The sequence below is a fragment of the Phacochoerus africanus genome, chromosome 2 (genome assembly GCF_016906955.1).
Source record: "Phacochoerus africanus isolate WHEZ1 chromosome 2, ROS_Pafr_v1, whole genome shotgun sequence".
NCBI lineage: Eukaryota > Metazoa > Chordata > Mammalia > Artiodactyla > Suidae > Phacochoerus > Phacochoerus africanus.
In genome coordinates this window covers 72,773,539-72,787,983 of record NC_062545.1, presented here as the reverse complement: position 1 = coordinate 72,787,983, position 14,445 = coordinate 72,773,539, and the positions used below count along the sequence as shown (strand labels likewise).

General features: G+C 39.4%; 2 protein-coding genes across 7 annotated transcripts in view; one reads left to right on the top strand and one right to left on the bottom strand.

Annotated features, from left to right (window-relative positions):
* The window catches only part of QRSL1 (glutaminyl-tRNA amidotransferase subunit QRSL1), a 28,145-nt gene extending 17,542 nt beyond the window's left edge, over positions 1 to 10,603 (bottom strand). For 2 of the 3 annotated variants that reach the window (XM_047761808.1, XM_047761824.1), the window contains exons 1-4: positions 10,471 to 10,603; positions 4,511 to 4,670; positions 3,669 to 3,767; positions 2,077 to 2,173 (exon numbers count right to left, since the gene is read on the bottom strand). In XM_047761808.1, coding sequence (XP_047617764.1) covers positions 2,077 to 2,173; positions 3,669 to 3,767; positions 4,511 to 4,670; positions 10,471 to 10,494 — 380 coding nt within the window. In that variant the 5' untranslated portion in view covers positions 10,495 to 10,603. The remainder of the gene's footprint in view (positions 1 to 2,076; positions 2,174 to 3,668; positions 3,768 to 4,510; positions 4,671 to 10,470) is intronic. The other variant, XM_047761815.1, reaches the window with a different exon arrangement.
* Positions 9,991 to 14,445, top strand: part of RTN4IP1 (reticulon 4 interacting protein 1) — a 50,033-nt gene continuing 45,578 nt past the window's right edge. For 2 of the 4 annotated variants that reach the window (XM_047761853.1, XM_047761843.1), the window contains exon 1: positions 10,695 to 11,359. In XM_047761853.1, coding sequence (XP_047617809.1) covers positions 11,086 to 11,359 — 274 coding nt within the window. In that variant the 5' untranslated portion in view covers positions 10,695 to 11,085. Of the gene's footprint in view, positions 10,317 to 10,693; positions 11,360 to 14,445 lie in introns of those variants that run through there. The other 2 variants (XM_047761860.1, XM_047761833.1) reach the window with 2 other exon arrangements.

The following is a 14,445-nucleotide window of genomic DNA, read 5'->3' as shown; positions in this document are numbered from 1 at the left end:
GCCAATTGTATTACTTTCTATTACTTTCTTTGACATACAATTTCAGAAGTTGTTTATAACTTTTACTCTTTTTTTTTTTTTTTTAAATTGGGTTGTTTTGATTTGGGAAAGTTTCTACATATACTGGATCCCAATTCTTTCTCAGACATGTGTTTTGCAAATATTTTCTCCCAGTCTATGGCTTGTTTTTTCATTTTTAACACTGTATTTCAAAGTACAGTTCTTAATTTTAAGGAAATCCAATTTACCGATTTTTAATTTTATAGAATGTACTTTATGTGTCCCATATAAGAAATTTCTGCATTATTCAGGGTCAGAAAGATTTTCTCCTATGTTTTCTTAAGTTATAGGTTTTACTTTCTTTAGCCTCCTTTAGCCTGGAACATTTTCACAGTCTTTCTTTGTTTTTATGATATTGAGATTTTAATAGAATGTTTCTCCTTTCAGATTTATTGTTTGTTTCCTCATTATGAGCTGGAATACATTCTCAGCTGGAATATTGCATAGGTGATTCCTTCTCAGAGAATCACATCTGGAAGTACACGGTATTGCTCTACTCTCACTAGTGATGTTCATTTTGATCAGCTGTTCAAGGTAATGTCCTAAAAACCTATGTTCAAGTTTACTCCCAGATTAATTCATTCAACATATGTTTACTAATTACTAAGAGATGCCACTGTAAATAAGAGAGTGAAGGAATCTGCTTGTGTGAAACAGGAAACACAGACCAAACTAATATTACAAGTGTGACAAATGTTATAAAAGGGGAAATAAAATGCTTTTGATGAAAGACTAAATGCTTTCCTCCATGATTAGGAACAAGGCAAGGATATCTGATCTCACCACTTATATTCAATATTGTACTAAAAGTCCTAACTGGTGCAAAAAGTCTAGAAAAAGAAATAAAACTGTCTCTATTTACATGCTCACCTACATAAAATATACCAAACAATCTATACAAAGCCCAACCAGAATTAATAAGTGAGCTTACCAAGATCACAGGATAAAAATAAAAGGTCAATATAGAAAAGTCAATTACATTCTTATATATTAGAAATAAACAATTAGAAATTGAAAAAAATACCATTTTCTATAATACTAAAAAAAGTGTTCAACTGATTTTTTTCACAAAGGAATCAAAGTAATTTAATTTGAATTTTTATACAAATAGTCCCAGATCTACAGGACAGACATATGTTAAAAAAAAAAAAAGAGAACTTCGGCTTTCTTCACATCATATATGAAAAATTAACTCAAATGGAACACAAGTCTAAATGTAAGAACTAAAACTGTAAAACCTCTAGGAGAAACAGGGAAAAAAAAATCTTTATGACTGAGGAAAGGAAAGGGAAAGATTTCTTTGATAAGACACAAAAAACATCGAGTCATTAAAGAAAATGAGGAACAGGATATTAAAAGCTTGTACTGTTTGAAAGGCATATTTGGAGAATGCAAAGACAAGCCAGAGACTCAGAATATATTTGCAAATGATCTGACATTGAATTTGAATCCGGAATATATGAAAAAAAAACTCTTACAACTCAATAAAACAACCCAATTAAAAATTTTTTTTTCTTTGTCTTTTTGGGGCTGCATTCGCAGCATATGGAGGTTCCCAGGCTAGGGGTTACATCAGAGCTACAGCTGCCAGCCTACACCACAGCCACAGTAATGCCAGATCTGAGCCGTGTCTGTCAACTACACCACAGCTCATGGCAATGCCGTATCCTTAACCCACTGATCGAGGCCAGGGATTGAACCTGTGTCCTCATGGATACTAGTTGGGACAACCTGGTGTTTTTAAAAAGCGCAAAGATTTGAATAGAGACTTCACCAAAGATATATGGGTAGCAAAATAAATACATGATGTTTAACATCGTTAGTCACCAGAGAAGTCCAAATTAAAGCCAAAATAAGATACGACCGGTCAGCAGAACATAAATCTTAAGGAGGGCCTGAGAATCTGGGATTAGAGTCCTCAAGAAATCACCTCACTACTTTCAGGTACCTACACTTGATGAAATTAAAGACACAAATGAAAAAAATACAAGAAAAGAAAATTTCAATTTTACTTACCCCATAGCAAACTCATCTAAATTTGTTTTCCCCATTAGCAGAGCTCCCTGATCCAGCAACTTCTGAACTACTGTAGCATTATAGGGTGGTACATAACCTGAAAAAAATTCAGTTTTCTTCTTATATTTCATTTAAAGTTATTATAAAATATCAGCTACATTCCCTGTACTGTACAACATATCCTGGTAGCTTGTTTATTTTATACATAGTAGTCTGTACCTCTTAATCCCTCCCCTACCTTGACCCTTTCCCCTAAAAATTTCAGTAATTTTTGTCATTGGAAAGAATACAGTGAACAGGTAAATCCTATGCAAGAAACAGAATTTTAAGCTGGAATTAAGCAATTCGTATTGACGTGTTAATTATTTCTAATTTAAGTAGTAGTTTGTACTTTCTTCCAAAAGTTACTTTTTCCTACCACTAACTGCTACATATTTTCCAAAGTCTATACATTCACTATTTTTATAATCTAAAATACTGACTTTAACAATTAGTACTACAAACTATTGAACAGAAGTACCAATTCATTTGAAACTAACCAGAAGTCATTTTTTAAAATTTATTTTATTGACATATAATTGATTTACAATGTTGTGTTAATTTCTGCTACATAGCAAAGTGATTCAGTTATACACATATCTTCTTTTTCATATTCCTTTCCAGTATGGTTTATTACAGGATTCCCTTCCTGTGATATACAGTAGGACCCTGCTGTTTATCCATTCTATATATCAGTTTGCATCTGCTAACCTCAAACTCCCCAATACAGCCCTCCCTCCCCTGCCCCCACCACTGGCAACAAGTCTGTTCTCTATATCTGAGAGTCTGTTTCTGTTTTGTAGATAAGTTCATTTGTGTCACATTTTAGCACAAATCACTATTTTGCTCACTGTAGTTTGATTTTTTTTCTTGTTAGATGTGCTCTATTACACACAGAAATTTTTATCTGGTCCTAGCAGGAATAGATCTTCATTGTCAATTAGAATTTCCTCTATCTAGTGTATATTCCAAAACAATTAACATTGGTCTACCTATAGGAGGAACCTGGGGCATACAGCTTGTAGAATGTTAGTTTCAGTGCACTGTACCCTAAATATCTTTTTCCATTTCTTTTTTCCCCTCAGGATCCAAACATCTTGATAAATATAATTCCTTTCTGACCTACTAAACTTTAAAAAATAAAACTACGCATCACTATATAAGTACAGTGATATAAGAGATGGAAGAGCCAAAGGATAAAAACTAACTGGACCGTAGATGCCAATAAATCTTCAGGCCATCCTCAAGAGGGGTAATGACGGCCACTTCATACTTATTTCTGTGTTAGCAATGAGTGGGGGTTTGAAGTCACTTAGTGTGTTTGCGGCAATCAGTTATTGAGTCTTCCTAAATAGGATTCATCCATTAAGCAGGCCTAGTTCTAAAGAATAATTTTGTTTTTTGCATTCTGAAAGAGCAAATAGTAAAAGGTAATATTCCATCCTATTTACTTTGCAGATATAATTTATCTGGGAATACCTTGCTGCTGCAGTATCTTTAAACTGAAAAACACTTGTTTTTATAAAACAATGTTTTGGTCGGTTAAACTTTACCTTTCAGCATGTTTGATGCACATGTTGTCTCAATGCCGGATGTGCTAAAGTTGTCTTTTACTGCAATAGGAATTCCATCTAAATCCCCCAGTGAGTGACCTGCATTAAAAAGCCAAAATAATAGAGGAACTATCTAGTTCGAAATACACACATTAATACTAGTTATTAAACATCTAATTATTTTATTAATACTACTTATTAAAATTACTAGTTTTTGGTAAAGATACTTCTTTAGAACTAGTATTTTTGTGTTAGAAATTATTAGTTGGACATTATAAATATCACATATCTATTAGCCTTATTTTTATTATACCTCATGGCCAATTCTTTAAGGAAATGATGGGAGTTCCAATTGTGGCTTAGTGGGTTATGAACCCAGTATCCGTGAGGATGTAGGTTCGATCCTTGGTCTTGCTCAGTGGGTTAAGGATCCTGAATTACTGTGAGCTGTGGTGTAGGTCACAGACATGGTTTGAATCCCAAGTTGCTGTGGTGAAGGCTGGTAGCTGCAGCTCTGTTTCAACCCCTAGCCTGGGAACTCCCATATGCTGCAGGTGTGGCCCTAAAAATACAAATAAATAAATAATAGGGAAATGTTTTTTATGTTTAAAGCTCCACTTGCTGGGAATTCCCTGGTGGTCTAGGAGTTGAGACTCGGTGCTTTCACTGCCGTGGCCAAGGCTCAATCCCTGGTCTAGGAACTGAGATACCACCTCAAGCCACTGCATGCTGCAGCCATAAATAAATAAATAAAATAAAGCTCCACTTGCCAAATGGAAACTGCCAAATCCAATTAAATTCTTTCTCTTGGGATATAACAATTGTAATTCAAAGGAATTTACCTTCCTTATATCTTTTCTCTGATTCTTCAGCTTGCTTTAAGGCCACCTCTTCTGATACAGTAATGTAAGCATTTAGAAACTTGGTCTTCTTGATAAGGGAGAGACATTTTTGACAGAGCTCAGTTGGAGTAATTTGGCCTTGTTTCAGTGCTGTAGAAACCTGTAGTATATACAATTCAAAAACCCTTTGCTGAGTTGGCAGAAGTTTCAAATGTTACACTATGGTGGGCAGATAGAGTGATTAGGTATAAAAATTTGAAGTGAGGCTTGGATTTAAAACCAAGAGAACTGTGTGGTGAATGAGGGTAAAAACATTGGTCAGCTGGGTTGGGTTGGAGGACACTACATTCATAGCTCTAGCTAAGTAACTCTATGTCAGGCTTGAACAAACAAGATCAATGGTTTAGGGAAGCCACCCTGTCTAGGAGAAGTAGAGGCCCAGTGTGGGTGAAGCATAGGTTAGGGTAGATTGTGTACGGAGAAGAGCTTAGCAGAAACATGGGCCATCCATGGAGCAAAAGAGAAATGAACTAGACAAGGCATTAGAGGACAATGGCCCCCCCAAAAGTGATCTTCATTAGATTTTTTTTTTTTTTGTATTTTTAGGGCTGTACCCTCGGCATATGGAGGTTCCCAGGCTAGGGGTCTAATCAGAGCTATAGCTGCTGGCCTACACCACAGCCACAGCCACGCGGGATCTGAGCCACGTCTGTGACCTACATCACAGCTCACGGCAACACCGGATCCTCAACCCACTGAGTGAGGCCAGGGATCGAACCCACCACCTCATGGTTCCTAGTTGGATTTGTTAATCACTGTGCCACGATGGGAACTCCCTCATTTTTTTTTTTTTTTTAAATCTACTGTAGAACTCAAGCAAGAGCCACTATGAATTGAGAGAAATCCTTGTAAACTATGAATTCAAAAGCCAACCAACAACAAACTTTTCTAAAATCCTATCTTTGATGCATTAGGAAAGCTAGCAAATAAGCGTTAAAATAAACAAATGAACAGAACCTGAATACTGACAGTAAAGCCTAAGGTGAAGCGATGACTATATAATACTTCCTGTAGGAAGTAATAATAATAAATACCTACTAATCAGATAAAAGGAATGAATAACAAGATGTCAAAGATGACACAAAAGCTTTGGGGACAATCTGAAAAGAAAGTTGGATAAGATGGCAGCTCAGAAACAAGGGGGATCGGGGGAAAAGTAGCATTTTCTGAGTATTTACCAAGAGCCAGGCACTCTTGTTGCTTTATGTTCATTATTACTTTATTTAAACCTTAAAACAACCAGTTAAGTCAGGTACCATTAACTTCATTTTGCAGATGAAGGAACTGAAGCTCAGTTAGGTAACGTGATCTGTCCAAAGTTACACAAATAGTAAAGAGTAACTTAACATCTGCTCCTTTACCATTTCTCTCTGCACCAGTGGAAGCCTGTCCTGTACGTTAACTGTATTTTCATGTGTCCTATATGCCTCAAGCAAGAGGGGTTTGCATTTAGGGGAAAATCTGCAAATGATCTGCTCTAGGCTGTTGAATAAATCATCAAAGCAGCCGCATTCTTAGGCCTGAGGGTTTTAAGCCAGAAAAGCGGTGGGAACAGCCCACTGAGAGAATCCCTAATGCTGATGGATGAGGAGAGGGCTGCCATGGGAGAGATTCAGGATGGGGAGGGGCAGCTGGGCTTGACTTAAAAAAAGTAACCTAGTAACGAGAAGAGCTAATTCTGTTGAATGGTTTGTATGAAATGTAAACTCTTTAGAAGACAGGAGCTGGAGAGAGAGAAAAGACAGCATACTGTCAATAGAGAGTGGGCTTATGTAAATAGGCCGGGTGCAAGAGTCAGAACTAGCAGGAACACAAAGCTGGAGAGACAGAGGTATAAGTCCCCTAGGGCCCTTTACCCTCAAGCTGCCTTCTGACTTGCCAAGTGATGAGAGAACAAGTGGTAAAGAGCTGCTGCTCTTTAGACCCACGCTAAGAGGCTGATAATTACTTCCAATTGTACAGGTAAATTACTGACATTCCTGCTTGAAATTACACAGCTAGAAAGTAGGAGAGCTGGGATTCAACCAAGGCTCTGATCTTGTTTCCAAAACTCATGCTCTGGGCCACGAAAACGATTACTTTTCTGCAATGTGTTACAGCATTTACTCAAAGTAGAGAACATTTTATTAACTTTATAGATAACATCAAGAGATTCACTTAAAGAAGGAACTTTCAAAAGGAAAACTCTTGCTAAATGCTTAAGATACAGAAGGCCTTTGAAGGCTGAGTGTTCAGTTGACTGGTACTGTCCTTAACACACTCATTTAACATTCGTGCTTTTGTTTCCATTATTCCAAGAAATAGCACATTGAGATCACCAGCAAACTCCACAGTCCTAAATCCAGCGGCTGCAGCTCAGTCCAGCCGCCCTCGGCATTCAATACAAGACATTACTCCCTCCCTGAAGTACTTCTTCATGTGTATTTCAGGACATCAAGCCCTCCCGGGTTTCCTCTTGCCTTACCGGCCATTCCTTCCAGTCTTTTTGCTGGCTCTGCTTCCTAATGCTGACCTCTAAATGTCGAGCAGTTTTAAGCCTTCTATTTTCACCCTCAACTTCCCAGGGGATCTCATCTGACCAAGTACTACAATTATCTTCTCAACTCTGGCCAATTTATATCATACCTAGCTTCCTTCTTGATCTCCACACTCCTGTACCTACCTGCTTAACTGACATCCTCACTTAGACATCTTTGAGGGCATCTCAAAATCAACATGTCCAGAACGGCAACCTTGATAACCTTCGCCTCACAAACATGCTCCTATAGTCTTTCCTATCATGATGAATGTTACCATTTCTCCAATTGCTCAGACCCCAAACCTAAGCATCCTCCTTGATTGATTGATCTCCCTCAAACCCCGTATCCAATCCATCAGAAAGCCCTGACTTAAAAGACGTCACACCCACCTTGCCCTGCCTCTACTCCCACCATCCTATCCATTCTGCGGTCATCTCTTACCAACGCAACGGCCTTCTAACTGGTCTTCCTGCTTCCTCACTTGCTTTCCGATGGTCTATAATCCTGAGCAGCCTGAAGGAGTTTTTTAAATTTTAAATCAGATCAAAGTTCAAAAACTCATAACTTTCTGGATGATTTGCATGATATTTAGAATAACATCTACACTCCTTACCACAGCCTGAAAGGTTCTCTGTGATCTAGTTCTTGCTTATCTAACATTATCCCCTGCTACTCCCCTCCTCATTCATTCTCTTCGGTGTGCTGGGCTTCTTGCTATTTCTTGAACGCACCAAGTGTGCTTTTGATTCAGAGACTTTGCACTTATTCTTCCCTCTGCCTGGAACATCATTCTCCTAGATCTTCCCATGGTTCACCCTTCTTATCCTTCAGGTCTCTCTTAAATATAACCCACTTAGCTAGGGAAGATTTCTCCACTCCATGTAAAACATCCATCTCCTCCAACTAGATCTCACACTATAACCTGCTTTCTTTCCTCATAGCACCTATACTACCTGAAATCAACAAATGTTAGTTAAATGAATAACTGAGTTGTTTAAAATTTGAAATCTATTTTACCAAAGAACAGTAATTAAATGTTCTTAGGCTAAACCCCCAAGAAGCCTGTTGGATATATAATTAACTTTAATATAATAACAATCATTTAATATAACTTTAGGGTTAATAATATTAGCCTGGTGTCAGGTTCCTAGAAACACTGGGCTTATATGCCACAAAAAAGGAAGGTGAAAGTAAGACTCCTCCCCCCTCCTGAATGTTGCAGGGTAAAACTTACAAGCAGCAGTTTCACCTCCTATTTGGCATTTTAACTCCTTTTAGTGCTTCCTCTTTGGGCTCCTCTATTGCCACGAGTCTCCACTTAAGTCCCCCAAATTGCCTCAAAATGCTAGAGTTTTCAGCCCCTCCCTGAACCCCTCCACAAATTTTCCCTTTCAGGTTGATTATCTCATCCAGGATGAGGTAGAGAAAAAAATCTGATTGAACTGCTATAATTTACAACAAATGAGTAAATAAATCATTCAACTTTCCCAGGAATCTTTACATATTTAGAATAGGATATGTACTAAATTAATTAAATTTTTTTTTGTCTTTTGTCTTTTTAGGACTGCACCCATGGAACAGGGAGGTTCCCAGGCTAGGGGTCTAATCAGAGTTATAGTCGCTGGCCTACACCAGAGAAATGCCAGATCCAAGCTGAGTCTGCAACCTACACCATAGCTCACAGCAATGCCAGGTCCTTAACTCACTAAGCAAGGCCAGGGATCCAACCCACAACCTCATGGTTCCTCGTCGGATTGTTTCCACTGTGTCACAACAGGAACTCCCGAAATTAATTTATAATTGGTGTTATTTGGGGCATTGGTACAATGATAAGGAAAAAACAGAGTGAACAGAAGATATATTATGGGCAGGGAAAATAACCAAATAGTGTTTTGCACACAATAGACATCAATAAATATTTGTGAAAAGAGAGATTAAGTGAAAGTAATCCTGCCAAGGCCTTTCCTTGGATCAGCTTCCCTAAACGTTTCATTTTCCCCATTGAGGTAAAAATTGTTTCTCACAATGGCTCACTGGACAACATCAGGAAGGGGTGGCATGAAAAAGATAGTGCTAGGGGTAAGGGCAGAAAAAGAAAATACCTTATTTTTAAGGTTGTATTTAATTTTAAAACCAGTTTTTGGTTAAAAAAATGATTTCTAAGGAACAAACTGGATTAGTCACTGACAACATAGGCCAAATGCAATTTAGGATGGTACAACAAAAATGTATTTAAGGGAAGAACTGTTTATTATTTAAAGTTCTCGTAATTTATACCTTTCTAAAAGGCTTCCAGTTTGGGAAAAAAAAAAAAGACTCCCCAGGTGAAGATACAAATGGAAGATAGAAGATAGAGGTAGAGTGGGTCCTCAATTGCTACTGATCAGCAGAATCATCTGGAGCCCAGGTTAAACCATTTTAACCTGCGCCTTATCATACTGACTTGCCTGCGTGGGACACAGCTGTAGTTTTAAAGAGGGATGGGAGGTGATTCTGATAGCAGTAGGCCTGCAGACAGCTCCCCGGCTCGAGGAATCTGAGCCGGAAAGCAAGGAGATCTGATTTAGAGCCCTAACAGCAGCAAGAGAGTGAGAGAACAGATTACAAACTTCATTCAAAAAAGAATTAACAGGGTTTAGTGATTCATTGGATATTCCGATGAAAAAGAATTTAAAGGCCACTGGGATAACAGTTGTGCCGTTAAAAAGAGACTATTAAGAATTCAGAAATTAGGTTTTTGTTTGTGTTTTTTTATGATGGACGTGGTTCTATTTCAACAATGAAGTCAACTTTGGTTAAACTGTTTGAGGTGCTTGTGGGACATGTGGAGCAGCTGTCCAGAAGACATTCATAAAAGCAGCCTGGAGTTGAAATGTGATATCCAGAAAATGGAGACAGGAGTAAAAGAATCATTGGTATCTTGGTGGTGGTTGAAACCTAGATAATGAATATATCAACGGGGGAAAAAAGTCAGGATCACTAGTTTGGCTTTTGCAAGGGACAGATTTGCGGGGTCCTTACTGAGGACTGCATCAGATAGAGTGTAGGGGACAAGCCAGATAAGGACCAGCCAAAGTCCCTTTATCTGACAGAGCCCACGCTTAGAGACCTTCTGGGGCCCGACCCAGCCACAGCAAACGAATAATCCAGAGAAGCCAGTGTGCATTTCCACCCCACAGCGCCTCGGTGCAGAAGCATCCCCCGCTGAGACCCTAACTTCGGAACAGGTATGTGGACTAGACTAAGAACCTAGAACTCGGAATCCCCCACCCAGTTCCAAGGAAGGAGGCGGGCAAGGCCGGGGCACCCCGAGTCCCAGCGAACAAAGACTCTGCGAACCTTCCCGACCTCCCTGGGCCCTCAGCAGACAATTCCACTCACTTCTCGGAGGGTCCGGCCCAGCATGGTCTTCGTACCCCGCCTGCCACCACAGGGGCCAGGTGACAGGGAAAAAACCAAAGGTCAGCGGTTGCTGGCGGCATTACATGGGCGCAGCCATCTTTGATCGTCATGGAACCTGTCAGCACCGAGTACTCAGATTGGCTGATTTGCAGTCCGAGGAAAATGATCTTTGGACACGATTGGCTGGCGCCGCTGATCGAGTTCCGCGGGGAAGGAGAGCGGGTGGCAAGGAGACTCCGGGCTGGGGTCGCGGCGGTGATCTGGAAGCATCTGATTCTCTGTGGCGTCTGGATCGCGAGCGGAGTCGGCTCGTCTCACCGAGGGTTCCCGGGACAGGACAGGGTTCTGTGGGTTTTGTTTTAGGAGCGGGGGTGTGAGGAGAATGGACAGAATAGTGACTGGGACGTTAATTGGAGCTTTCCGGATTCGAAAAGCACACACTCTATCTTCGGTCGCTCAATTAGTCTCTCTGCATTTTTGAATTTTCAGCTTTGAAACCGGCCAGAGTATTTGGCAGAATTTGACCGAATTCAGGTGTGAGGATTAGATCTAGATGCCTTTTAATTAGGGCACGCAGTTCAGCCTGTTTTTACGATGGGATTTCTGAAGATCTGTGTACTTAGAAGAAATGCATGCACTGCTCTTTGCTTCTGGAGAAACCAAATTGTAGAGAAACCTTTGGTTAGAAAGATTACTACTACCTCAGCAAGGAGCACCGTCATGCCCGCTTGGGTGATAGATAAATATGGGAATAATGAAGTGCTTCGATTTACTCAGAACATGATGATACCAATGATACACTATCCAAATGAAGTCGTTATCAAAGTTCACGCTGCGAGTATAAACCCTATAGATGTTAATATGAGAAGTAAGTTTCAAAAGACATTCCTCATTGCCTTTTTTTTCTTTGTTCTCTTCAGACAGTCTCATCTGGGGTCCGTTTTTAAAAATCATTTATTATTGACTACACGTTTTTGGCTAACACAAAGGATTTGTTTAGGGTTTTCACAGTATCTCAGCAGATAATGTTTCCAAAATTTTTGAAATTGCAATGTTCGTGGTATGCTTTCATCTTTTACGAAATAGAAATTTGAATTGCTTCTATGCTACCTTAAGATGTAAATTGGGACTTGAGAATTGTATCCACAGCTAACTTTCTGGTACACTCTCCTGGGAACTTTATGATAGTTTGAGGTTCATCACAGATTTTAGAGGCATGGTCTTGTTTTCACAACATTTCAGAACTTGCATTTCTATGTTAGTTCTTACTTGCCCTCCCACTAGCCACACAGCTAGCTTGCTTGCTTGCTTTTTTTTTTTTTTTTGGCAGCACCCATGGCATGTGGAAGTTCCCTGGGTCAGGGATCAAACCCACGCCTCAGCAGCCCTCTGGGCTGCTGCAGTGATGACACTGCATCCTTAACCTGCTGAGCCACAAGGGAACTCCCAACCACATCTTAAATGTTCCAGGGGACAAAGCAGCAGAACAGGATGCCAGGATATGGACACAGTACTTCACTCATTTCCACTGCTGTTTTCTGCCTTTGACAGTTAAAATACACTTTTTTGTTATGCTTCATCCTCAATGGTAATGATGTTATTTTACTTTCTCCTGGGGGATGTTGACAAAGCTTGGAGAGCACTATATCCCTTAAATATATACTCTGCAATTATAGTGCTGAAAAGATTGATTACTATTTGTGAATTACTTTAACTCTGGAAAATATTGACAAAAAATGAGTAGTTGAAATGTGGCTAGTCTGAATTGAGATGTTAGTGTAAAATATACACTGAATTTCAAGGACTTAGTAAGAAAAAAATGTAAAATGTCTCACTAATAACTTTGTTTTCACTACGTCCTGACCTGATAACATTTTTGAATATATTAAGTAAAATGTTATTAGCATTAATTCCACTTCTTTTTTTTTTTTTTGATCTTTTTTGTCTTTTAGGGCTGCACCTGTAGTATGTGAAGGTTCCCAGACTAGGGGTCCAGTTGGAGTTGTAGCCGCCAGCCTACGCCACAGCCACAGTGACTCGGTATCCGAGCCTCGTCTGTGACCTACACCACAGCTCATGGCAAACGCCAGATCCTTAATCCACTGAGTGAGGCCAGGGATTGAACCCAGGTCCTCATGGATGCTAGTTGGGTTTCCTAACTGCTGAGCCACGATAGGAACTCCCCACTTTTTACTTTCTAAGTGGCTGCTAGAAAAATTTGTTACATGTGTGGCTGGCATTATATTTCTATTGGACAGTGCTGATCTAGATACTGTGAGGAATCTTTGTGGGGAAGGGGTTTGGGGAAAAACTTGGACCAAAATGCAGATGGGACGCTCTATTAAGAATGAATTGCAATGACTTTATAATGATCACCTCATGAACTCCACATTGTCTTTCTTTTTGTTCACTTTGAGGTGAGAATTGCTACTGCTATTTGGGCATGTTCTTTCACTTTATTCCATTTACATTGGATATGAAGACAACTTAGTTTTTACAGGATATATCTGTAAGTGGTAGATTTTAACTCAATGACCAGTATGTTTTTTCCCCTTGATTATAAGCTCTTTGAAGGTATATCCCATGCTAAGACAGCTACTGCCTGTTTCAGTACTTCACATAGGTAGTTATCATTATTAGTGTCACTTTATATTTTCATTCTAATTTTTCTGTTACAACTCAGGCAATATTTTATCCACGAGCAACTTTTGCATAATTTCAGTAGAATTGCTGGATCTGGACTTTTCTTGCCTGCTATTTAATGTAATATAACACATTTTACTCTTATATAGTATTCTTGAGACATCTTAGTTTTTTTATGATTTGACTGGGTAATCTTATTTGCAAGGTATCCTCTTTATTTCCTGCTCATGGGTTCTTTTTTGAGAATGTGTGATTACCGTTGAAGAAGATACTTGAAATGGTAGCTTGGGGAAATAACATAATAAGAATGAGATTGTAAACCGTATGAAGCAGTATTTCCCTTGACAGAAAAGCAAGGATATGTCTATTTTGAGAGATGAAGGCTGGCTGTTTTTCTAGAGATGGACACTGCTGTGGGACATAAAATCATAAATCATATAAATGTCTAATGAAATGAATAATCTTAAAATAGAAAACTACAATCAATAGCATCGTACCAACAAAGTTTGATTTCTTTAGATGGGATTAAAGTCTGAAGCTTATGGCAGATTTAGGATTTTCCAAATTGTTCCGCTCTGAACCAAACTGGTCACTTCTAACAGTGGGACAGAGCTCCTGAGAACACCCATTCATTTGCATCACCAATCAGGTGTTCAGTTACTGACCACCAGCTGTATTCTGGATTTGGGGCCTGTTTAGCTAGTACCGGTGAGCCAGGGCTACTCAGTCAATACTGAGATAATCAAGAAAACCCCCTTGCCCTGCAGGCTGTATACCTCAAAGAGGACTAAAGCCTCTTTGTAGCTCTGAAACAGCAGCTAAAATTTGACATGGCTAAATGCCCACTTCTGTTGATCCAACCACATAGGAATTTCAGTGCATCATTGTTTAATTGTCTTAGAGGTGGAAAAGGGATGTAAGACAGGAAAAGTAAAATGTGACTTTTGTGTTATATGTGAAGATGTGGGTTTTTTCCCCTCTAATAGAATGCACCCCTACTTAGCCAGCTGGCAAATATCTAATTTTGGCAGGGTGGCCGTCAACTTAGATTTTCTGTGACTTTCCCAACTTTCAAACACTTTGTGCCATGTGTCTTGATTTCATATTAGAAAAACAACTTCTGCAAGCTGCCTTCCTGTCAGCCTCTCTTCCCGTATCCTCTACCTCCTGCTGCATGGATTAACTGCCATTGCTCCTTTCTAAGGCCAGCCTTCCACCTGGGTTCTGGATCACGTGCCCTCTCACCTACTCAGGAGCAAATCTCACTTCATCTTCAATCTTTTCTTTCTACTGGATCATTCTCATCGACAT